The sequence below is a fragment of the Poecile atricapillus genome, chromosome 16 (assembly GCF_030490865.1).
Source record: "Poecile atricapillus isolate bPoeAtr1 chromosome 16, bPoeAtr1.hap1, whole genome shotgun sequence".
NCBI classification, from domain to species: Eukaryota; Metazoa; Chordata; class Aves; order Passeriformes; family Paridae; genus Poecile; species Poecile atricapillus.
In genome coordinates, this window is record NC_081264.1 from 12,411,410 (window position 1) to 12,436,118 (window position 24,709).

At 59.7% G+C, this 24,709-nt stretch overlaps 1 protein-coding gene and 1 non-coding gene across 4 annotated transcripts; both read right to left on the reverse strand.

The window, feature by feature from the left end:
* Positions 1–686: 686 nt before the first annotated feature.
* On the reverse strand, positions 687–23,206 carry AP1B1 (adaptor related protein complex 1 subunit beta 1). Of its 3 annotated transcripts, none has more exons than XM_058851115.1 (24): positions 23,182–23,206; positions 18,352–18,461; positions 17,165–17,227; positions 16,218–16,323; positions 13,678–13,813; positions 12,771–13,016; positions 11,854–12,044; positions 11,227–11,448; positions 10,109–10,229; positions 9,852–9,947; positions 8,936–9,051; positions 8,084–8,249; positions 7,140–7,238; positions 6,355–6,614; positions 5,865–6,066; positions 5,006–5,026; positions 4,739–4,768; positions 4,470–4,619; positions 4,176–4,321; positions 3,557–3,686; positions 3,278–3,362; positions 2,950–3,036; positions 2,540–2,694; positions 687–1,563 (listed from the first exon to the last, which is right to left on the reverse strand). In XM_058851115.1, the coding sequence occupies exons 3-24, from the start codon at positions 17,199–17,201 to the stop codon at positions 1,489–1,491; spliced, it is 2,877 nt and encodes a 958-aa protein (XP_058707098.1). In that variant the 5' UTR covers positions 17,202–17,227; positions 18,352–18,461; positions 23,182–23,206; the 3' UTR covers positions 687–1,488. The 3 variants fall into 3 exon arrangements, with proteins under 3 accessions (XP_058707098.1, XP_058707099.1, XP_058707100.1); XM_058851116.1 differs by having other exon boundaries at positions 18,352–18,456; positions 23,182–23,204; XM_058851117.1 differs by lacking the exons at positions 4,739–4,768; positions 5,006–5,026 and having other exon boundaries at positions 23,182–23,205.
* Positions 3,977–4,081, reverse strand: LOC131585651 (small nucleolar RNA SNORD125). The gene has a single exon (XR_009279004.1). It is a non-coding gene; the product is annotated as a small nucleolar RNA SNORD125 (small nucleolar RNA).
* Positions 23,207–24,709: the final 1,503 nt, after the last annotated feature.

The following is a 24,709-nucleotide window of genomic DNA, read 5'->3' on the forward strand; positions in this document are numbered from 1 at the left end:
GCAGCTCCAGGGATTTGTGGGGTGTCCCAGAGCAGCTCCAGTGCTGTGTGGGGTGTCCCAGAGCAGCTCCAGGGATTTGTGGGGTGTCCCAGAGCAGCTCCAGGGATTTGTGGGGTGTCCCAGAGCAGCTCCAGTGCTGTGTGGGGTGTCCCAGAGCAGCTCCAGGGATTTGTGGGGTGTCCCAGAGCAGCTCCAGTGCTTTGTGGGGTGTCCCAGAGCAGCTCCAGTGCTTTGTGGGGTGTCCCAGAGCAGCTCCAGGGATTTGTGGGGTGTCCCAGAGCAGGACTCGGTGGTGCTGCCCATCCTTGCCAGGGACCAGGTCCCCTCCTGGGGACCCCATGCATGTCCCCAACCCCCAGAGGGGCTCAGGGCACCCAGAGCCTGTAGGAGGTGCAGGGCCAGCTTGTCCTTGGTGGATCCCTGAGAGGCTCCAGGAGCAGAGCCAAGAGCTCTCCAGGCCCATCCTGTCCCCAAGGGGTGACAGGCCCAGTGTCCCTGGCCCACAGCCCCAGCCCCTGTGCTGTGTCAGGCCTTGCTGTGCCAGAGGCCACTGGCCCCACTGAGGTTTATCTGCCCCTGCAGGGCTGGCAGGAAGCTCCAGAGTCCCCTCAGGGTCACCAGGCCACGGCCACCCCGCTGCCCCCCTGGGCCGCTGTCCCCTCTGTTCAACATTCCCTTCACACCACTGAACGTTACAATATATTTATCTTTCATATATTAGAGATTTCCTGCTTCGAGGGAGGGGGGGACCCATGGCTTGATTTGGGGGGAAAGGAGCAGTGGGACCCCCAGGGGAGCACCCAGGGGTGCTGGGGGGAGCAGAGGGAGCCGTGGGGCTGGGCAGAGGGACAGGGGCTCAGAGCCCTCCCAGCCCCGTGGCAGGTGCTGGAGGGGGCTGGGAAAGCCCTTTTTAACCATCACATTAATTACAGCCTCAAATTTGGGATCCTCAAGCCCTTCTGGGAGCTTTGGGAAGGGCTCCCATGGGAAGGAGAGCCTCTGTGAAGGGCTCACAAAATCAGGGAGAGGCAGAGAGAGGGGGAAGGAGCCAAAGCTGTTTCCCTCCTGCTCCAGCCCCAAATCCCAGAGCTCCAGGGGGATCTGCAGCCAGAGCCATCTAATCCCACAGCACTCTGGGCTCCCCCCAGCTGCTATTCCCAGGGTTTGGAATGCTGAACCCACCACCAGAGACCACTCCATGAGAGCCAGGAGCAGGAGTTTTGGGAGCTCCCAGCCCGAGGGTGAAACCGGGATCTGGAGGGAGCATCAGCAGCTGGGAGGACACGGAATTGCTCACACACAGATTGCTACAGGGATGCAGGGACTGGGGACAGCCCCCTGCCCCCTCCAGCCCCACCAGGACAGGGAGAATCCCAGGGACTGGATCCTGGGCAGGAAGGAAAGGGGACATGCACACGGATCCGGCCCTGCTTCCTCGGGCGGGAAAGGGAGGAGAGGAGGAGGAGGAGGAGGGGCTGCAGCAGCACCTCAGTTCTTCAGGATGGTCTCGTAGGCCTGGTAGATGTACTGGGACACCTCTGGTGCTCGGCATTTCAGGGATAACTGTGGGGAGAGAGGGAAGAGCGGGGTCATGGCATCCCATCCTGTGCTGGAGAGCCACCAGCCCCAAAGCAGAGCCCTGCATGCTGCAGCACCCTCCCACAGGACAGTCCAGCTCCTGATTTCAGCTGGAAAAAGGTTCTTAAACCCCTACAAGCCCTCCCAGGGCAGAGCCATCCACATGCAGCACAGGCAGGGAACAGGCAGGGGCAACACTCCAGCTTTTGGGATTGGATTCAGTGCCTAGCGCTCCAGGGTGACGGGTTCCCCAAAAAGATCCTCCTCTCTGAAGAGGAACAAGCCCCTTCAGGTGTTTGCTTAAATATTAAATCATTCCAAAATCAATTAGCTCCTCAAGCACTGATAGTTCATGGAGAATCCCCTGGGATAAGGATCTGTAGCTGTTGGGACATCCCAACCCTCCTTGTGCCTGCCCTGCTGGGAAGGAGAGGCAGGAGGCAGCAGGAGACCGGCAGGGCAGGGAAAAACATCGGGGGAGGAAGGAACATCCAGGCAGCAGCCAGGGAGAGCCCAAAGCCAGGGAAAATGCAGTCTCTAACCTCCAGATCCTGCAAGAGCGGGCAGGCCGGCGAGGGCGGGCGGGCGGCGGGGACGGAGACACAGAGAGAGGAGTCAGGGTGACACAGCTCGTCCCACCCCAGAGAGAACAGGCTGGCAGCGAGGTGGGGAGGGGACAGGGACAGCAGGACACTGGGATGGCTCATGGATGAGGTGTGGATAGATCCCTGCTCAGGGAATGCTCCGGGGATGGGGTTTAATGGAGCTGGGTGGGTTGGGAGCCCTCTGTGTCCTTCAGCTGTCCCCACAGGAGCAGTGTCACCCTCCCCACGAGAGAGGGACAGCGGGGCTGGCACCAGCACCTCCAGCAGCTGGGGAGGTGCCACCAGCAGGGATGTGCCCCCCAGCTCGGGGCAGGGAAAGGCAGGGAGCTGCCCCGGGGGGTTGGGATGGGATGTACCGTGAAGTTGGGATTGCTGGGCTGGATCCGGAGCTCTGCCAGCACCCAGATGCCGTTGGTGAGCTTCAGGGACTGGTAGAGCATGTCCTGGCCCTCCACGTTCCTCTTGGCAACGGTGAAGATGTTGCTGCCTTGGAGTTTGCTGCTCACAGCATCTGGGATGGGAGAGAGGGGCTGAGGGGCTGGGCTGACCCCCTGCTCCCCTTGGACCTGCTCCTGCCCCATCTCCTCCCCTCCTTGTCATGGAAGAGGCTTAGATTGGGCATTAGGGGAAATTTCCTCATGGAAAGGAGGGTGAGGATGGCCCAGGGCAGTGCTGGAGTCCCCACCCTGGAGGGATTTAACAGCCACATGGATGTGACACTTGGGGACAGGACCTGAGCCAGGTCCTTCCGAGGGGTGGGACCCACCTGCATTGAGGGAACAGTCTTTGATCTGGAACTGGGTCTCATTCTCGTTGGGAATGTCCTTCCAAGTGGCCAGGAACATCTGCCTCTCTGCAGGGAGGGAGGACAACAGCACTGAGGGAGCTGCCACCCCCAAAGGTGACACAGGGGACATGGAACAAAGGGATGTCACCCTTCCATCCCCTCCAGCAGCTCCCCAAGGGCAGGCCCAGGGCAGCCACCTGCCTTTGGGGGCTCAGCCCATGTGATCAAGAAGGTTCCAGGGGCTGGGATGGCACCTAGGGAAAGGTGACAGAGCACACCTGGCTGGAGCCATGGTCACACAACTCACCCATCTTGCCATCCTCCACGAACAGGATGTGCAGGGGGTACAGGGTGCTGAAGTAGAAGACGTCAATGTTGTTCTTCACCGCCACCTGGGGTGGAAGGACACGGGGATTTCAACACCTCCAACCCACAGCAGGCTCCCAAAATGTCCCATCCCACCCCTCTGGAGCCAGGTGTCACTGCAGAGAGCAGCTGGCTCCTGCTGCCACACCTCCCTGGGGATTCTCCAAGGGACCCTGCCCATCCCCAGCTCCCCAGGAGGGGACACCCCCGTGTTCCCCACCTGGAGGTTGTTGAGGGGGTCCATCTTCATGACGGAGCCCACGGTGTTCAGGGGCAGGGAGATCTCCACGGACTGGTTGGGAGCCAGAGGCGCGTGCACCTGCAGAGGAGCTGCTGGGGCCAGGCCGAAGCTGGGGGACACCAGGGGGGGCAGGGGGTCAGGGTGGGGACAGCAGGTGATGGCACAGGGTGTTATCCATCCAGCCCTGGTGCTCCCTGCCTTCCTCCAGTGGCATCCCAGGAATCGCCTTGCTGCCCCGGCACTGTCCAGGACCGGGCTGGTTCCTGCCCTGCCCACCCTGGAAAAACCCCAAGATCACCCCCATTCCTCCTGCATCCATTTATGGCATTCCCTCAGCGCCTCTGAGGAAAAAGGGAGCACCAGTTCCTCAGGACAAACAGCAGGAAATGATCAGACCCCAGAGGAACGGCCTCTTCAGCCAACTTCTTAGAGGCTTTGGTTTGATGCTCATCACCACCACAGCCATCAGAGAGAGAAGGGTCATCACCAGAGGCTGTTCCCAGCCCTTGCAGCTCCTTCCTCACACCCTTTCCACACAGAACTGCTGCGGGCAGCATCCCCAGGGGTCCCAGGAGACCCCAGCCCAGGTGGGACTCACCTGTTGCGGTTGAACTGGATGGCGAAGTCAGACATGACCTGCAGGGCTTTGTTGGTCAGCACGAGGTCCATGGAGATGGAGCCCACCTGGCGGCTGAAGGTGCCAGAGATCTCCAGCCCCTTGGCTTTCATGGCAGGGAGCCACACCTGGCTCAGGGAGACAAGAAACCCTTGGGGTGTCACCCAAAACAGACCCTCTGGTGCTCCCCCACCTCCTCCAGGGGAGGCTCTGCTGTGGGGGGTGGGCACGGGGGTCTGTGCCCCCCTCAGCCCCGAGCCTGCCTGCCCCACTCACCGTTTTGGGGGCCACGTAGGATCCTGAGAGGGTCCCCACCCCTCCGGTGAGGTCGAAGAGGTCACCCAGGCCGGTGCCAAGGGGTGCCCCCACGTTTGTGGGCGCCGCGGTGTTGGGAGCGGGGGTGAAGGTGCCGCCACTGCCACCCATCTGTGGGGACAGGGGAGGGGTTACAGGGGACACCACGGGGAGGGGGACAGGAGGAGGAAGAGGAGGATGAAGAGGAGGATGCAGAGAATGAGAGGGTTTGGGTGTGAGAGCACACTCACAGCAGGGCTGCCTCCCACATCACTGCGCAGCTGCAAGAGAAGAAAGGGGCATCAGCAGGGGCAGGGCTGGGGGCACAGGGCTCCCCAAAATGTCCCCTCTGGACACTCCCTGAAAGCAGCAGTGTGGGGCAGAGAGGGGTTGGGATGCTCCAGTGGTCCCAGAGCAGGAGCTGTGAGGGGCCATGGGTGTCCCCAGGGGGAAGCAAGCTGTCCCTGGGGCTTGGGGGGCAGCAGGGGCAGGCAGGGTTGGCACAGGGTGATCCATACCCCTTCAGACTCGTCCCCCATCTCCAAGCAGAAGCAGACAAGGTGGAGAGAAGAGCCAGCCACATGCAGAGAAGCCAGGAGAGAAGAGACAAAAAGAGAGAGAGAGAAGAGAAAGGGAGGAGGGGACAGAGGTTAGTCCTGACACGTCTGTCTGTCTGTCCACGGCTGTCCTGGAGCCAGGGGACAGAGCCAGATCTCATTCCCAGCCTCAGTGCCAGCCCATCACCAACCCCTGTGAGCCACAAAGTGCCAGGGAAGCACTTGCAGGGTCACAAAACCCTGCCTCCCCTTGGGATAAATCTGCTGGATTTCATGAGTCATGGAGGAAACTCCAAACTCTGTTCCTTCAGGGAGCCTGGCCCATCTCCAGCACCCACAGGGCAGGTGTTCCCACACAGGGAGAGGTTTCCACCCTGCCACACCCCGAGGCCAAACCTCTGCTTGGGCTGCACTGCCAGGAGGACACGCTGTCACCTCCGGCTCTCCTGGCACAGGGACACCCCACAGGCAGGGAGTGGGCACATCCTGGCCCAGCCCTGCAGCAGTCTGGGGGGCAGAGAGGGGCCCCAAGAGCAGCTGCTCCTGCAGCACAGCACATGGAGTGGGAACATCCACGCCAACCGAGAGAAAAGGCACTGGGAAGTGGTGGGTGGGACCCCAGGGCAGGATTAATTAACAACAGGATAAATTAGGGTGCAGTGCCCTCTGTCCTCACCCACTGCAGGAAAGGACCAGCTCAGATGTCCCCAGGCTGACAAGTCTGTCCTATGCCAGGACAGCCCAGCCCAGCCCAGCAAGCCCTGCACGATGCCAACAGGACAGCCTGGAATCAGGGAAGGAGCAGGGAACTGGGACGTACCAGGATGTCCAAGCCACCCCCGAGGAGGTCCACGGCACCCATCTGCACGGGGGCTGTGGCCATGGGTGGCCCACTGACCGGGGGGCCCAGGTCCAGGTTCAGCAGGTCCCCCAGCAGGTCCCCCTGGGTGGGGATCACCGAGGGCTGATCCGCCGCCGGCCCCCCCGACGGGGCTGTGTCCGGGCTCTCAACACTCTCATTCCTGAAGGAAATGGCATGGGAAAGATGGGAGAGGGTGAGGAGCTCCAGCTGGGACAGGGGGTCCCACTGCAGACAGGAATTGGCCCAGCTGGACCCTCCATCCCATCCTGGCTCCCAACACATTCTCATGGAGATCACCTTCCACTTCCCTCCTTCGCCTTTTTAAGGACAGCGTGGAACCCAGAGCCCTGCTCCTCCAGAACCTCCCTTGGGGCTGTGCTGCCCCACAGCAGCCCCACATCCAACCCCTCCATCCACAGCCCTGGGGTGGGGACCCGGGAACACTCACGAGCCCGTCCGTGGGAGCAAGCTCTTGTGCGTGACGCCCCTGCTGCCCTCCACGAAGGCGCTGGGGGGTTTGTGGTACACCGAGGCCAGCGTCCCGATGTAGCAGATGAGCTCATCCAGCAGCGTGGGCTCGATCAGATCCGTCTCCTCCGAGATCAGCGGCTTCTCGGCCAGCACCACCTCCTTGGCGGCCACGGGGTCCGTGGAGAGCAGGCGCCAGTAGATGTAGCCACGATCCCGCAGGTCGGGGTTGTCCGAGTCCTTTGGGAAGCCATTGGGAAGCCGCGGCTACTACAGAGCTACTCGGAGCTGTCCCATCTAAGCCTTGCCAGGAGGGATCACAGGGGTCAAAGAGGCCACAAGGTGCCTCCTGAACCATGGGAGTGTCCAACCTCTCCAGGCTTTTGACTGTCAGCATTCCCAGAGGGACTGGGGACAAGGGATGGAGGGACAGGACACAGGGAATGGCTCCCACTGCCAGAGGGCAGGGCTGGATGGGATATTGGGCAGGAATTGTTCCCTGGCAGGGTGGGCAGGCCCTGGCACAGGGTGCCCAGAGCAGCTGGGGCTGCCCCTGGATCCCTGGCAGTGCCCAAGGCCAGGCTGGACGGGGTTTGGAGCAGCCTGGGACACCTGCAGGCTGCAACAAGAAGATCCTTAAGGTTCCTCCCACCCCAAACCACTCTGAATTAAGCTCCAATTACCTGCCTGCTGTCACATGACCAAGCCATTCCCACTGCCCCGGGGGATGGGAAGCCCTGGGAAGCTCTCCCAGGTGTTACCCACCTGTGTGGCCAAGCTCAGCACCTGCTGCACCAACTCCTGTGTCTCCGTGGGCTTCTTCAGGAACAGCTTCACGATGGCCGTCAGCAGCTGCAGCTGCACCTGTGGGGGACAGACAGACAGACAGACAGGTCACACTGGGTTTGTGCAGGAACACATGGATTTGCCCCAGGACCTAACCCAAACCTGCCTTCCAAGGGACCAAAGGCACAGTGACCATGTCAGTGGCAGTGACATTTTCCAGCCCATTTCCACACCCCCAGACACAGGCTGACCCCAGCATTATGGGGCAGGATCTTGCAGCAGGTTACACGGTCCCACAGGGCCAGAGCATCCTCTGACTTCCACATGGATAAACAGCAGGAATTCCCCTGTGCTGGTCCCTCCCAGCCTCTCAGGGAGCTGGGATTTTGCTCTGGCTTTGCCACTCAGCACTCACAGACTTTGCCCTGTTCACTGTCACTTGGTTACACGGTGTTTTGCAGAGTTTTTCTGAGATGGAAACCTTCCAAAATTCCACAGGCAAACTGGCCTCAGTTGCCCTGGGAGACAGGGCAGGCACTGCTCCCTCTGCTCATTTTCCAGCTGCAAAGGCAGATCCTGTGCTGGCACAGTGGGATAACCAGGGACTGCTCGGTGCCTCCCAACCATGAACAGGGAAGGCACTTGGGACAACACCATGGTGGCACTTCATAGAACCATGGAACAGCTTGGGGCTGGAAGGGACCCCAGATCCCATTTCACTCCCCCTCTTGCCATGGGCAGGAACACCTTCCACCATCCCAGGTTACTCCAAGCCTGGACCACATCCTACCCCCAAACCTGCCGTGGGACACGGCTGCTCCGAGCGCCCGCAGGAACAATCCCTCCAGAGCAAACCGTCCCCTGCTGCGCTCGGCAGGAGCTGTGTCCGTGTCACCCTGAGGCTGCAGGTCCCCCTGGCACACCTGGGTGCTCTCATCATGGAATCCCTCCAGGAAGCTCTCCAGCAGCTCGTCGGCGTTGTCGATGCGCTCGGCGTATTCCCCCACGATCCAGATCATGGCAGCCCTGGCCTCGGGCTCATCCAGGGAATCCAGGTTCTCGCAGAGCGTGGCGATCACGCTCTCGTACCTTCCCGAGGGGAGGACAAAAAGCAGGAGAAAGCTCACCAAGAGCAGGAGACCCGAATCCCGACCCACCCCAGCTCCAAACCACGCCCCACTGCCCACAGCAGAACTGTGGCCAAGGCCACCCTGCCTGGGGCTGTCCCCTCGCCCCACGGGCAGTGCCCACGCTGATCCCAAAGCACATTCCCTGCTCCCAAATTAACCCTGCTCGTCTGATCCGCTCCTCTCCGGAGCTGCTGGCTATTCCTGCAGAGCTCTGCTCGTTACCAATTCAGTTCATTAGTATTTATTACCACTATTAGTCCCCGACTTCCTGATTACGGAGTTGCCTATTCATCCTGGCTCAGCTGGAACATTCCCTCCCCTCTCCTCCTGCTGCCCTTGTTCCAGCACCAGGAGCCAGCCCGAGAGCCAGGGATGGATTCTGCTGACAGAGGGACCTGCACATCCCTGGCAGCTCCTCTCTGCGTGCCTGGACCTGGGACTGCCACCATGGACTGATCCTGGGGCTGGGGACAAAAAAATCCCAAAGCCACCCGTGCTGGGGGCAGGCTCTGGGGGCTTCATCCCACCCAGAGTTTGTGGCCTTCCAAGCACAGAGCAGGGAGGGAAGAGCTCTGTAGGACCGGGAGCATCCCGGGGAATCCCCCCCATCCCAGGGAATCCCCATCCCAGAGAATCCCCACGCACTTGTTGGGGTACTTGCGGAAGATGTCCTTGATGACCACGATGGCCTCCTGCACCACGTAGTTGACCTTGGTCTGGATGAGGTCCAGCAGGGTGCTGACACAGCGCTCGGCCGATTGCTGCCAGGGGGACTTGGTCACCTGGGCAGTGACCCCAAACCCACCACTCCCCCTAATCCCCCCCAAATCCAACCCAAAACCCCCCAAATCCAACCCACAGCACAACGGGGGACACATGAGCGTGGTCTCCCCTTCACATCCTGGTGTGGCTCCTCCTCATCCTCTCTGCACATTCCCACAGGCTCCTGTCTCCCCATGGGGAGCATTCCAGCCATGCAGAGCCAGCTTTCCAGGGGGGTTTTTAATAATCCCCTTCAGAAAATTATCCCCACAGGGAAGCAAGGCCTTTGAGCAGCCCCTCAGGAAGGGATGGATTCCCTCCCAACCCCCTGGGAAAGGATCAGCTCCCTCTCAGCCCCTCAGGAAGGGATCAGCTCCCTCTCAGCCCCTCAGGAAGGGATGGATTCCCTCCCAGCCCCTCAGGAAGGGATGGATTCCCTCCCAACCCCCTGGGAAAGGATCAGCTCCCTCCCAGCTCCTCAGGAAGGGATCAGCTCCCTCCCAGCTCCTTAGGAAGGGATCAGCTCCCTTGCAGTCCCACTGTGGTCCCCAACAAGCCACTGGTATCACCCACTGCATTCAGAACTCCTGGCCCCGTTTTAGGCAGGGATCCTAAAGCAGCTCCAGTGGCAAAGGACAAGGGGATGGAATACCCTCCTGGCACCCCACTGATCCCTGTGGAACAACCATGGCTCATCCCCACTTGCAAATTCCTGGGCTGAGATGCCCAGCACGTGCTGGGAAGTGCCGCCCTGCCCACCCAGAGGTGCCACGGGGCCGCGCCGTGTGCCAGCCCTCACCTCCACCTTGATGGCACAGCGGCCGATGGCTCTCACCGCCTTCCTGACAAAATCCACATCCACCTCCGTGGCGTATTCCTTCAGCTCTGCCAGCACCTGAGGGATGGCACAGCACACTGAGAGCCTGGCAAAGCCACCAGGAGAGCGGGGCAGCCACCCAGCACGAGCAGGCTGGGGGGGACAGCTGCTCCCAGCTGCATCCCCAGAGCTGGGGCTGGGATCTGGACAGCCCTGGATGTCCCAGCCCAGCTCCTGACCTGAGCTATGTTGGCCTGGGAGGCCAGGCGGATCATGATGTCCAGTTTCTCCAGTTTGACGTAGATGGGGTCGTTGTACTTGACAAAGAACACCTTCATCTCGTGCTTCAGGATCTCGGGCCTGCGGGCAGCGAGAGGCAGCGTTAGGGGGGACACGCACTCCCTTCCACCACAATCCCAAGGTTTTGGGGGTCTGTTCAATGCCAAGGAATCCAAGTCACCGTGATTATCCCCCCCAGGATTCTGTCCCTTGGTTCCCCTTTGCTGGCACGCAGGGGACAGCACAACCTTGTCACAAACACGGGCCAGACGTGAGGCAACGGGGGACGTCTGTCCTGCCAAGGCTGGAAGGGACATTTTAGTGGGAGCAGGGACACAAATCCAGACCCCAGGGCTAGGCTGGACCTTTCTCACCAGCTCACCCTCTCTCTAAGCTGGGAAAGAGCTAGGCCAGCTCCAGCTCCAAGCTGCCTTCCACATTCCCACTCCCAGGGACACTAATTGCTTTCCACTTCTCCCAGAAATTGCTGCTATTTTTAAGAGACGACCACGGCGCTGACTGGGAGGAGAACAAATCATCTGACTGGGCTGGGGCTCTGCAGCTGCCACTCCTGCTCCAGGCACACGTGTGGGGCCTCAGCCACCTCCTGCCCACCAGGATTTTAGATCAGCAAAGGGACAGAAGGACTCTGAGCACTTGTTCAAAGAGGACAACTGTGGAGAAAGCAGCTGCCAGCACAAAAATCCCTCCCTACACATGGAGTGACTACTCCAAAGTCTCACAGCTTCTGGCTTTGCCATCCTTTGCTGCCCCAAATAAAGAATAAATTAAACTAAAGGATACATGAAAATGGAGATGCCAGCTTAGCTCCCTGCTCATTCCCTCACCTGACTGACTCAAGGCCAGGCTGGACAGGCCTTGGAGGAACCTGGTCTAGTGGAAGGCATCACATGGCAGGGGGTGGGATGAGATGAGCTTTATGATCCCTCCCAACCAAACCATTTCATGATTTCACATCTCTCCTTGGATTTTAAATAACAGAGAAGAAAACACCCTACAGGATGTGTTGAGACAGTGCTGCAGTCAGAGGGATTGAAGCACAATCCTGAACACCCACCTCTTCTGCACGATGAGGTTGATGTTGCGGAGGGCCACGTACTGCAGCTCGGGCTCTGCGGACAGCAGAGTGACCAGTGGTGGGGCCAGCTTCTTCAGGAGAGTGCCATAATAATCCAGGTCCTTGGACAGCATCTCCATGAACTTCATCAGCACCTTGACGGCCGACAGCACCACGGCAGAGTTGGCGTGGGACAGCCGCGGTGTCACCCGCTCGCAGATGCTGCCGAGGCCAGGAGAGAAAGGAAATGATCCCAGCCCTTCCTCCTGCTGAAAAACTCCTGCCAGCACAGAGGAAGGTCTTGCAGGAAGCACTTGGGACATTCCCAAAGAGGCTGAGCTGGCTCCTGAATGCCCCAGTGAAGGTTATTCCCCAGGCCCTGCAGAACCCTCTGGCGGTGACCCCGTTTCGGGGCTCCCCGGTGCCCGTTGTGCCCTGCAGCCACATTTTGAGCAGCTCAAGGAGGACAATCCCAGTGCCAGGGCTCGCTACAGGAGCAGGGCAGGCTCCAGATGGCTGTGCCCAAGGCACAGGTCCAGCAGATGCCCGCTGTCCCACCTCCTGCAGCAGGGTCAGGAGGATGAGGACTCTCCTCAGAGGAGAAGGGGCAGTGCCAAGTCCCCTCACCTCTGTGCTTCCCGGTCATCCTTGGGCATGTAGTTTGCCAGGCAGTCCAGGATGAAGATCTGGCCCCACTCAGTGCACTCGTTGAGGGCTGTGAGCAGTTTGTTGATGGACTGGGGGTTCAGGTCCAGGAGGTTGCTGCTGGGATGTGACTCCGCTATTTCCGACAGCGCCGCCACCGCGTTGGCCACAACCTGCCAGGGGGGACAGGACACGGACTGGTGACACCAAATGTGGCCTGAGGGGATGAGCTGCCTCCTCACTACGAACCCCTCACATCCCACCTACATCTGGGCTCTGGCTTCTCCCTCCCTCCAGCAGGTTTGAGGGGGATGGATGAGCCGTCCCCACCGGCACGCTCCCACCGCCCACGCCACGTCTCCCATGGGAGTCAGCCTTGGCCTCGTGCCCAGCTCCCTTCCCCAGGCTGCTCTGAGGAGCCCCAGAGCTTTCCACACAGCTCCTGGGCTCAGCACTACAGCCAGGGTAAAACTGGAAAAGCAGGAAAGGCTGGGGGAAGAGAAACCCTGGGGAAAGGTGGTTTTAAAGTTCTCCCTGCCTGGGGGAAGGGAGGGAAGCCAAAGTCCAGCTGCCAGGAAAACCAGAGGCAAAATCCACCACCAGGCTCTGTGGTATCAGAAGCAAGCACCAGCTCCCCTCTGCCCTGAGCCAGCTGGAGCAGCCTCCTTCCCACGGGGAACAGGGGAATAACAAACTGCCAAGGGATGGGAGAAACCCCTAACACAGGGTTACAGGGCAGGGAACACAACCTGCAGTCCTGAGAAGCAAAAACTCCCCAAAAGTGGTTTTTTAACACCAAAAAGAGGGTGTGGGGAAAAGGGAGCTGGGTGTGAAGATGACGGGAGAGCGGTGACTGCCATTTGGATGAAGAGGAGGTGGAGAAGGCAGAAAAGGATCACCATGGGGTTGGAGTCAGAGATGAGATCCTTGAGGGTGTCCAGGAAGCCCTGGTCCTCCACCAGCTGGGCGTTGATGTCGTGCAGTTTGGCCACGCAGACGGCGGCCGTCTTGCGCACGTAGGGATCCTCGTCCTTGAGGCACTTGCGCAGGGGCTCACACAGATATTCCGTGATCTTGTCCACCCGGATGCAGCCCATGGTCCTCACAGCCAGAGCCCGGATCAGAGGGTTTGGGTCCTCACAGTCCTGCAGGGAGGAGAGGGGAGTGCATCTCCTGCGCTCCTCACTCGCAGGGGGGTTCAGGTCCTCCAGGAGGATTTGGGTTTAAATTCTGAGGTTTTTGGTGTTCTGCTCTCGAGGACAAGTCACCCAAGAGAAGTTTCTCTCTTGTCCTGCACCCACTGAGTTCCAACACTGCCAATCCTCAGTCCCAGAACTCCCCAATCCATGCAGGATTGTCACTCATCACTTACAGCAGGTACCTGAACCTAACCTGAGGCTGGAAACACATATCGAGATTATTATGTGGGGTTTATCCTCCCTAAAAAGCCTCAACTCCCAGGCCCACCAGGCCTTTTCACTGAGTGATTTGGCAATATCCTGGTTTCTAACACACTCCTCAGTTCCCAGCTCCAACACAAGTTGGGAAGATCACGAGGGATTTCTCAGCGCATAAATTCACATGATGGCTCTCGATCACGGGAGCTGCCCACACCCCTGACAGAGCGAGTGGCACAGGACAGCTGCCAAAAACTGGGTTTCTGCATTACTGGACAAATTCAATCAGTTTTCTAGAGCTTGGAGAGCCCCTCCTCCAGAAGGGAGAGGCTTTGGAAAGCTGCCCACGCTCTCTGATTTGCAGCTTGGCGCGGTGAACTGGCACGTGGTGTCCCCTGTGTCCCCTCACCTTCACAAAGGTGTTCACTGCCATGATGGCCATGTCTGGCTGGCTCTTGGCATAGTTCATCAGGTAGAGGTAGACCAGCTTCTTCAGCTCCAGGTTGTCTGTCTGCATGCAGTTCACCACGTCTGGGAAGAGAGCGCTGGAACACAGAGAGCTCCATGAGGGCAGGATCCACACTGGGATCCTCTTCCCATGGATAACCCTCTCCTAAGGCCAGGAGAAGCCAGGCCTCTCTCCTAGGAGCCAGGCTGGGAGAGCTGGGGGTGTTCACCTGGAGAGGAGAAGGCTCCAGAGAGAGCTCAGAGCCCCTTCCAGGGCCTAAAGGGGCTCCAGGAGAGCTGGAGAGGGGCTTGGAACAAGGGCCTGGCACTCCAGGACACAGGGAATGGCTTCCCACTGCCAGAGGACAGGGATGGATGGGATATTGGGCAGGAATTGTTCCCTGCACAGGGTGCCCAGAGCAGCTGGGGCTGCCCCTGGATCCCTGGCAGTGCCCAAGGCCAGGCTGGACAGAGTTTGGAACAGTCTGGGATAGTGGAAGGTTCTCTGCCCATGGCAGGGGGTTGGACTAGATGGGCTTTAAGGACCCTTTCCCACCCAAACCATTCCATGATTTTGTGATTCCATGACCTGAGCTCATCCTGCAGCAGGCATGCCCATCCCCAGTGGATTTTTTTTTATGGATCTGTATCTAAACCAGCCCTTGATGAACCAAAACTGAGCTTTCCCACGTGGCTCTGCTGCATCCCCACTCCAGGGCACATCCACTACCCCAGGAGAAGGTGCTGGACAATTCTCTCAGGCACAGGGTGGGGTTGTTGGAGTGTCCTGTGCAGGGCCAGGAGCTGGACTGGATGATCCTGTGGATCTCTTCCAGCTCAGGATATTCCAGGATTTTATGCATCACCACAGGATGGTGCCAAAAGGAAGAGCCCCACTCCCCTGGGTGAGTCGTGAGCACCAGGATACTCTGCTGGGATGGAGGGGAATGGGGTGGATCAGGTGCCTGCACAGAGCTGGGGCTTGCCCTTCCCAAACATCCTGGAGCTGTGGGATACCAGAGATGCTGTTTCATCCAAAGACAGACCAATTAGACAATTAAACCACCTCAGGGGAGGCAGGCAGGATCCCAGGGCTAACACAGGGGTTATTCCACCCTGACAGATGTCCCAAGGCTCCTGGGAGCTTTTCCACCTCCGCAAACCCAGCCAGCCCTGACAGGATCAAACCCAGGGTCCCCCTAAATCCAGGCAACTGGGCTTTGCAAAGCTGCTGCCCACCTGGGCTGGTCTCACCCCAGGGTAAACCAGGCTTTGCTGGCACCTCCTGGGGAGCAGTGAACTCAGCAAATGCTTCCCTGCAGCCTGAAACAGGCACACACCATGAAAATGGGCTGACACAGCCACAGGATCATGGAATGGGCTGGGGATCAGGGGATCTTTAAGCTTATCAAGCACTGTCCCCACCTTCCACTGTCCCAGGCTGCCCCAAGCCCTGTCCAGCCTGGCCTTGGGCACTGCCAGGGATCCAGGGCCTGCCCACCCTCCCAGGGAACAATTCCTGCCCAATATCCCATCTAAATCTCCTTTAGTTTAAAGCCACTCTCTTTAAGCCTGTCATTATCTGTCCATGTAAAAAGCTGTTCTCCCTCTTTTTTTAAGCCCCTTCAAGTTCTGGAAGCTCCTGCCATTTCCACACTGGTCCCAAGACAGACACTCCCTGCTGCTGCTGCTGCTGCTGCTCTGGGAACCAGGGATGCTCCAGTTCTCCCAACCCTGAGTGTGTTTTCCCTCCATTTACTCTCAAATGCACCGTGAAAACCAATTTGCTGATGCTGCCTGTGCTGGGACAGGTCTGTGCAGGAAAAGGCACGGAAGGAGCCACATGCAGCTCAGCCAGAGGGAAAAAGGGAAGCAGGAACAGCAGCTGCCTGACCTTTTGGACTGGAGAGGCTGCAAAGGGTTTATCAGCATCCAGGCACCGCCACCAACCCTGCACCAGGAAGACTCTGAGGGGGTCCTGCTTGTTTTTAGTAACACACAAAGGAAGTGGGAATAATCCAAACAAACTGATCTGGCGGCCAGACCAATCCTCTTTTAGCCAGATTACAACAAAATCCAGGAGAGCCCCCACCTGCCAGGTGGCCACGTGGCCACAAACTGCACTCCAGGAGGTAGAGCTGCAGCCAGGAGCAGACCTGGGTGAATCCCGAGGGGAACAGCAGCATGGAAACCCCCTTGGAAGCAACAGGGGGAAAAGGGAACCCAAAAGCCATCTGGGTTTGGCTCGGGCACATGGGAGAACAGCATGAAGGAAAGGTTTAGGATAAATTTCAAGGTTCTACCCCCAGAGGTGCTGGCACTGCCCAGGCTCCCCAGGGAATGGGCACAGCCCCGAGGCTGCCAGAGCTCCAGGAGCGTTTGGACAGCGCTGCCAGGGACAGGGATTGTTGGGGGGTCTGTGCAGGGCCAGGAGCTGGACTGGATGATCCTTATGGGTCCCTTCCAGCTCAGGATATCCCTTGATGCAGCCCCACCACACACCTGACATCCTTGCCCACAGTCATGGACGCGATCACCTTCTTCACAGCCTCCTTCTTCTTCTCCTTCTTGTCGCTGTTCAGCTCAGCTTTCAGCTCAAATATCTCCCCTGGAAAAATGGGAAAAGTGGGAGCTCAGGGATTAGTGGGTGCTGGGTGAGCACAGCTCCCACCTGCAGCATGACAGGGTTCCTTTGCCACCCCTGAAAAGAGGGATTTACCTTCCCAAACACCTCCCCGGGGGCTGGGGCTGCTCTGGGGGCTCAGCTGTCATCCATGGGAATGGAGATGAGCTTCCTGCTGAATCCCTGTGGTTCCTCCAGCCCCACAGGGGAGGGAGATGCTGCAGGAGCCAGGAGCACCCCACGGGCACTGGATGGGGTTATCCAGAGGGTATTTCTGGCTGTGGGGTGGTTATCCCAGCCCCATGAGGCCCTGCCCTTCCCATGGATGATGGCAGATGGATTTTGGGCACTGCTCCTCAAGCTCATACGAGGCAGGGTGGCTCCCAAATCCCTCCCTGCCCGTGGCAGCAACCCCTCAGCCCCCCAGGGCACCATCTCCTGCCCTCCTGAAGCCACACTGAGCTCCTTATTCCCTCCTGGGCTGGCAGATTGAAGAGGAAGATTCCACATGGCTTCTCTCCACATTAATTCCTTGGTCTGGAGAGCGCTTAAGGCCCCGAGCGCTGCCCAGGGGAGCTCCTGAGCTGCTAAAGCCGATCAGCAGCTGCCACCAGCCCTGGCCGGGGTCAGGGAGCTGGGGACAAGGTGTCCTGACCCCACAACAGCCCAGGAGCTGCTCCAGAGCAAGGAGCAGGGTGGGGTGTCAGCCACAGCACCCCACGGGGACTCAGGGCGTTCCCACGGGAGCTTCCCAGCCCTCCCCACCTGGTTTATACAGATGTGGTGATTTTGGGATCAACTGGAATATTCCTGCTCCTTCCCTTACCTTTCTTGGTGGTGGTGAAGTACTTGGAGTCCGTCATGGTGGTCTCCAGCCAGCAGCACGGCCCTGGAGGAGAGGCAGAGCACAGAGGTTCAGGGTTGGTAATTTCCTCGCAGGGATTGTTACACAGAGCTCCAGGAAGGGAAAAAACAGGGGAGGGAAGGAGTTTGGGATCTCATGGGAAGAGTCACAAGGAAAAGCCCAATCCCTAAGGGAGGGTGAGCACCTCACAGCTCTGTGATGATGGGGAATCAGCTGGTTCTCCAAAGAGGATGTGAAGGAGGAAGGGAATCACTGAGGATTCCAGAGCTGCAGCCCTGACTTTGCTCATCCCACCCCACAGAGAGCCGGGCAGCAGGGGCTCAGTGATCCCCCCTGGATTCACCTCTCCTCATCCAAAAAATGCTTTCTTAAGGAAAACTCAGGCCCAGCCCTCCCTGAACCTCCAGAGGGAACAGCTCTGGGCTGGACAGAGGAACTGAGCCAGCCCCGAGGCTCAGCTCAACGGGACAGCGCAGCCGAGAGGCACAGAGCTGCCAGATCAAAGGGAGCCTCTTCCAGAAACCAGCCCTGCTCCAGCAGGGTTGCTTTAAATTCCAAGGGTGTGAGGCTTCCCCCCAGCACTTGAGGCTCCATTATATAATTCAGGCAGTTTAGGGCAGATTTAGGGCTTGGCAGGCTGAGGAAGGAGATGTGCAGCCCTTCAGAAAGGTCAGCGGGGATTTGGCTTTTATGGCTCTGGTTTTCCCATCTTTCCTTCAACAGGGAAGGAACCAGAGGCTCGTCCTTGAAAGCCTGCAGTGGCCTTGCTGTTTTGGAGGGGCAGGAATACGGGAAGCAAAGCCAAGTGGGAAAAAAAAAAAAAGAGATTAAAAAAAAGAGCTTGCGGATGGGTTTAAAATGCAAATGAGCATCTTGAAAGCCAAACGCAGCAGGAGCACAGAGGAACTGTGTCCTCTGTTCCCTGTCCAAGCTGGAGAGGGATCCCCAGCAGGGATAAAAAGAAAATCTGGATGAAATCTGGGGGTTGAGCACTCAGTTTGGGAGGGAGGGAGAGGGAAGGAGTTTGTGCAGGTTTGGGGCTGCTCTGGGGGCATGATCCTGGTGCTATTCCAGAGGGGGAAGCCTGTCACCACGCTCCCACAGCCCTGCCCCTCGGGAGACAGGACACTCCTCCCTGCCTCAGTTACCTGGGATTGATTCAGAGCCTTTTTTATCCCACTAAGTCGATGGCTCTCCAGGGAACAGCGGGAGCTCCGGGCTGCACCGCAGCTCTCTGCACCTCACTGCAGATCCTGTCCTGCCAGACAGCGAGGAAGGAAAGAAAGAGGATTCACTGCAGTCCCTCTGATTCCAGGACCTGGCTCGGACTCAGCCCTGCTCTGCAGAAGTGCCTGGAAAGCAAACTTGAAGGCGAGCAGGGAATTTCTGCAGGCAGCTGTGAGACGTGAATCACACCGGCCACTTCCCTGCAGCTTCCCGCTCTCCCACAGCCAGGGAAAGCACAGCCTGTGGTTTTCCCATCCACAACCCCCCCAAGGTGTGCTTCAGGCACTCAGAACCCCACTGATTCCAGAGGCTGAGACAGCCACCCATCCTCCCCACTCCTTTAAGCCCCTGCAGCAGCTCCAGGAAGGAAAGAGGCTCCTCCAGCTCGGGAATGAAGGTGCACCCCTCGCTCCTCACACCGACACAACCCTCCTGGCAGGGCCTGGAGCAGGGTGATGAGGGGATCCAAACACCTGCCAAAGCTCAGTGCTCAGCACCCTGCACCCTGTGTGTCCCCCAGGCCGTGCCAGGGTGACGAGGCAGGGCCGGCTGCCAGCGCGGGACGCGAGCGCCGCAGGTGAATTCCCCCAGCTCAGCCCTTGGGCAGGGGCCAGCGCTGCTGCTGGGCTCTGCTTTGGAGGATGCCAACGTGTGCTGCAGAGCTGAGAGCTCAGAGAAGGTGTTTGCTCCCTCAGCTCCAGCAACTCCCTCCCACCCAGCTCCTTTCCACGCTGATCTCACAGTGAGGGGCTGAGTGGAGCAGCTCCTCACTCACAAAAAGCGGGATGCAAGCAGCAAAGTAAAGGATCCCGACCACCCCTGACCTTGTGGTGGCTCAGATTTTACCCCATCTTCATGCCAAACTTGTTTTAAGCTGGTCTGGAAAACAGGATTCAAGGGTTAAGTGTCCATAATGATCTGGAAGCTGCTGGAGAGGAGCTCCAGAGCTCCCACACACCCAGTCTGGGCTCCTCAGGTCTGGTTTTGGGACAGGTTTTGGGAGTGACATAAACCCAAAGCTTTTTATCCCTGATTCTATTCACACTCAAATTCTACAGCTCCACACAAACCAAGGATGCTCTCCTGAGATTCTCAAGCCCCCAGGTCAGGGTCATGGCAGAGCTGAGCCACCCCATTTTTCCCCCTGCCACACCAGCACCTCCCAAATTCAGCTACTCTGGGAAAATAAGAGGCTCCTAAACCCAAAATAAAACAACAAACACATCACTGGGCTTCCCACCGAGGTGGGTGCTGCCAGTGGGTTCCTGGGAATGACACCAATGCCAATATTTCCTCTCATGGAGAGTGGAGAAAAACTCATTTCTTCTGCTACTTTTATCACCCTGTTTTAGGACAATTCCTCCATCCTTGAAGGTGGAGATGCTGCTGGCCAGAGACTTTCAACATGGAATGGTTTGGGTGGGAAGGGACCCTAAAGCCCATCCAGTCCCACTCCTGCCATGGGCAGGGACACCTCCCACTAATCCCAGGTGCCTCCAAGTCCTGCCCAACCTGGCCTGGAACATTTCCAGGGATCCAGGGGCAGCCCCAGCTGCTCTGGGCACCCTGTGCCAGGGCCTGCCCACCCTCACAGGGAACAATTCCTGCCCAATATCCCATCCATCCCTGTCCTCTGGCAGTGGGAAGCCATTCCCTGTGTCCTGTCCCTCCATCCCTTGTCCCCAGTCCCTCTCCAGCTCTCCTGGAGTCCCTTTAGGTCCTGGAAGGGGCTCTGAGGTGTCCCTGGAGCTTCTCCTCTCCAGGTGAGCACCCCCAGCTCTCCCAGCCTGGCTCCAGCCCTTGGAGCAGCTCCGTGGCCTCCTCTGGACTCACTTTCAGCTTCCACCAACACAGACCCACAGGGCTGGGATGAAGCCTTTAACCCATGGCCCAGACATCCCAAATCCACACTTATCCCAGCCCACCACAGCTCCCAGCTCTTTCTAAACCCTCTGACAGCCCAGCCAGAGTTCTGATCTGCCCAGCCTGACAGGAGGGGAGGGAAAGGGGAAAGGGGAAAGGGGAAAGGGGAAAGGGGAAAGGGGAAAGGGGAAAGGGGAAAGGGGAAAGGGGAAAGGGGAAAGGGGAAAGGGGAAAGGGGAAAGGGGAAAGGGGAAAGGGGAAAGGGGAAAGGGGAAAGGGGAAAGGGGAAAGGGGAAAGGGGAAAGGGGAAAGGGGAAAGGGTTCATCCCTGCACACACATTCCTGCTGTTCAGGGGGACAGGCTGGCAATTAAAGCCAGGGAGAGGAGAAACTCAAAGGGCAAGGTCCTAGGAAAGGGCTCACCTGGAAAACAGAGGGGCAGCTGGAGGTCAGTGGGGAAAGGCAACTCCCACAAACAAACACCTCAGCTGGAAATGAAGCACCTGAGGGCCAAGGGGGCATAATTAGGGAAAATAAGACTCTAAAAAATTAATGAGTAACTGGAGCCAAGGGAATCACATAACTGTGCCCTGCTGGAGTTCCAGGGCACTGCACAGGCCAGGCAGGGTGAGGTGGTGATGGCTCCCCACAGCTCCAAGCACATCCCTGCCCTATGGACAAACCCCAGGAGCTGCCACAAACACCAGCCAAGGGAAATAAACTCTCCAGGGTGGAAGAAGAGAAGCAGAGGCTGGGGATCCACAACCCAACAGCTAAAGAGCCCTGTGCTGACCCCAGTTCTTTCCCTCCTTACTCACAGCAGTGTTTCCCATCCTACAGAATGGGAACACGCTCCCATCCCTGTGCTCATCCACCTCTGCCAGGCTGCCACAAACCCCCAGGGCTCACACCAGCCACACACACATTCCCAGTCCCCAGTAAGATATTTTTCCTCTGTCTGGCCTAACTGGAGCCAGTCTTTGCTCCAACTCGGCCCTGCAGCAGCACAGGGCTGTGATTCCTCTGCTTCCCAACCAGGACCATCCACATCCTCTCACAAATCTGTTCCTGACCAATCCATGGGCATTCCAAAAGGCTCCATCTCCATCAAAACCCTTGGATAACTCAGGGGCAGGAGCCAAACTCCTACCAAAATCATGGCAGATCCAAAGCAGTGGCACCAGCAAATGAGCTGCAACCAATACATCCCATCAACCAATAACTGGGGAATAAACTCCAGGGAAAAGGACAATCCTGAGGTGTCCCCTGCAGCACACACTGCCAGGATCCCACTGCCACAGAGCCCACAGCACCGTGCTCTCAGAGCTGGGGGGATTTTTAATCACCTTGAACAGGGATGGCACCCACAGGGGCTGCCCCCAAACCCTGGCTGGGCGTCCTCAGGGACACCAAGGACCTTGTTCTGGTCACAGCATCAGGTTCCCATGGCAGAGGGGATGTTCTCCTCCTGGGAAAGCCAGGTTCTGCAGTGTGGACACCACCTGCCATGCAATTCCCAGCCTGGCTGGATCCAAGCACGGCCCAACACCTCTGGAAAGCCCCTTGGAGTCCCAAAGCCTGTTCAGCCTGGCAGTGTGACCCAACAAATGGATGTGGGAGCCACAAACCACATCAATCCAACTGCTCACCCAAGGCTTATCCCATTTTCTGCCAGCCCAGGAGAGAGCGGAGACAAAACCCCCCCTGAGCCCCCACTGCTGCTGGGGATGGGACCCCAACAGGTGTCACAGCTCTGGGAAACTCCACAAAACACCTGCAACAACAGCAACGCCTCCAACACGGCTCCTTCAGGCTGGAGCTGCCTCACACCTCCTCTTTATCCAGTTTGGGGCCTAAAGTCTCCAAGGAGGAGGCAGTGAGCACAGGGTATCAGCCCCGCTGCCTCCCTCTCTGCTCCATGCCCACTTCCCAGATTATTCCTCACAGAGCCAAGAGCTGTCCCCATGGATGTGCCGTGCCTTGAGGGGGCTGAAGGGGTGACCCCGTGTCCCCCAGCCCTTGCAGAGGGTCGTGTCCCCAGCTCGGGGGCTCTGGCTGTGGCCGGGACACGGTGCCCGTGGGGCTCTGGCTATGGCCAGGACACGGTGCCCGTGGGGCTCTGGCTATGGCCAGGACACGGTGCCCGTGGGGCTCTGGCTATGGCCAGGACACGGTGCCCGTGGGGCTGGGGCTGTGGCCGGGACACGGTGCCCGTGGGGCTCTGGCTATGGCCAGGACACGGTGCCCGTGGGGCTCTGGCTGTGGCCAGGACACGGTGCCCGTGGGGCTCTGGCTGTGGCCGGGACACGGTGCCCGTGGGGCTGGGGCTCTGGCTGTGGCCGGGACACGGTGCCCGTGGGGCTCTGGCTGTGGCCCGGACACGGTGCCCGTGGGGCTCTGGCTGTGGCCGGGACACGGTGCCCGTGGGGCTCTGGCTGTGGCCGGGACACGGTGCCCGTGGGGCTCTGGCTGTGGCCAGGACACGGTGCCCGGGGCGCTGGGGAGGGGAGCAGAGCCCGGGCCGATCCCCGGGATGGATCCGGGAGGGCAGCGCTGGGACACGGGGGAGGCTGCGGGGTGCGAGGGGGACACAGCCCGGGACACGGGGTCACAGCGGGGACACAGCCCGAGGCAGGAGGACGCATCCCGGGGATGCCGGGCCGGGGTCCCAGCGGGGCCGGTGCCGGAGGGGCAGGGAGGAGCCTCAGCTCAGGTCGGGCCGCGGGAGGGGCCCGGGAGGACGCGGCGCGAACCCGGGGGGGGCCCGTCCCCGGTGCTCACGGGCGGAGCTCGGGGAAGGGCGCCCGGAGCAGGAGCAGCTGCGGGTCCCGGCTCAGCCCCCGGCTCAGCCCCCGGCCCGGCCCGCTCCGCTCCGCTCCGTTCCGTACCTGCCGCCGCCGCCGCCGCCACCGGAACTGAGCAGCGGGGAGCGCTTCCGGGGCGGGGCGGGGCCAGCGCCGGGGGCGGGGCCAGGGGCGGGGCCAGGGCGGGAGGGGCGGGGCTGGGAACGGGAGCGGGACCGGGACAGGGAACAGGGAGTGGGGCAGGGACATGGGAACAGGGAATGGGAACAGGGAGTGGGGCAGGGAATGGGAACAGGGAATGGGGCAGGGACATGGGAACAGGGAATGGGAACAGGGAATGGGGCAGGGAGTGGGGCAGGGACATGGGAACAGGGAATGGGGCAGGGACATGGGAACAGGGAATGGGAACAGGGAATGGGGCAGGGACATGGGAACAGGGACATGGGACCGGGACATGGGAACAGGGACATAGGAACAGGGAGTGGGGCAGGGAATGGGAACAGGGAATGGGGCAGGGACATGGGAACAGGGAATGGGGCAGGGAATGGGAACAGGGAATGGGAACAGGGACATGGGGCAGGGACATGGGAACAGGGAATGGGAACAGGGAATGGGGCAGGGACATGGGAACAGGGAATGGGGCAGGGAGAGGGTCAAGGGGGACAGGGCATAGGAACAGGGAATGGGAACAGGGACATGGGATGGGGAACACGGGATGGGGACAGGGAATGGGAACAGGGAATGGCCATAGGGACGTGGGATGGGAATAGGGGGCAGGGACATAAGGTGGGGACGGGGATGGGGATAGGTATGGGCACAGGGAAGAGGACAGGGGATGAGGAGAGGGATGGGCACAGGCATAGGGAAGGGGATAGGGAAAGGGATAGGGATAGGGGCATAAGATGGGGACAGAGGATGGGGACAGGGGATGGGGACAGGGGATGGGGACAGGGATGGGGACAGGGATGGGGACAGGGATGGGGACAGAGGATGGGGACAGAGGATGGGGACAGGGGATGGGTTGTGGGATGGACCAGAGAGATATGGAGACAGGGGACACCCCAGGGGTTGGGATGGAAACAGGGGGAAAAGGGCTTGGAGAGAGAGGAGAGGGCAAGACTTGGGAACGGAGGTCACGCAGGGTGTGGGGGACAGGGTCACACTCTCCTGGTGTGTCCCCCTTTCCCAGCTGGGTGTCCCCACTCCTGGGGGCCCATAGGGTGGCCAGGAGCTGTGGGGCACCGCCCGTCCCCCACCCACGGGCCCCCCATGGCCCCAGGCTGGTGGGGAATGGCCGGGAGCGGGAGCAGGGCGGGCACAGAGCTGCTCAGGGGTGGCCAGCGCCTGCTGTCCCCTGTCCCAGCCCTTCCCAAGGACGTCACCAGCGGCCTGGCCGAGGCTGGGGGTGCTCAGCCTCCCTCTCCCTCCTGGATGCTCTGGAGCTGCTTCCGGGACTTCTGTGGGATGAGGGATGGGACAGCAGGGACACCATGGCTGCTCCTGGGATCTATGGACCTGCCTGCTGATTGGCTGGGATCTGTGCTCCCGTCTGCTGATTGGCTGGAGCAATGATTATGGGGCTGGCTGCTGATTGGCTGGGATCTAGAGACCT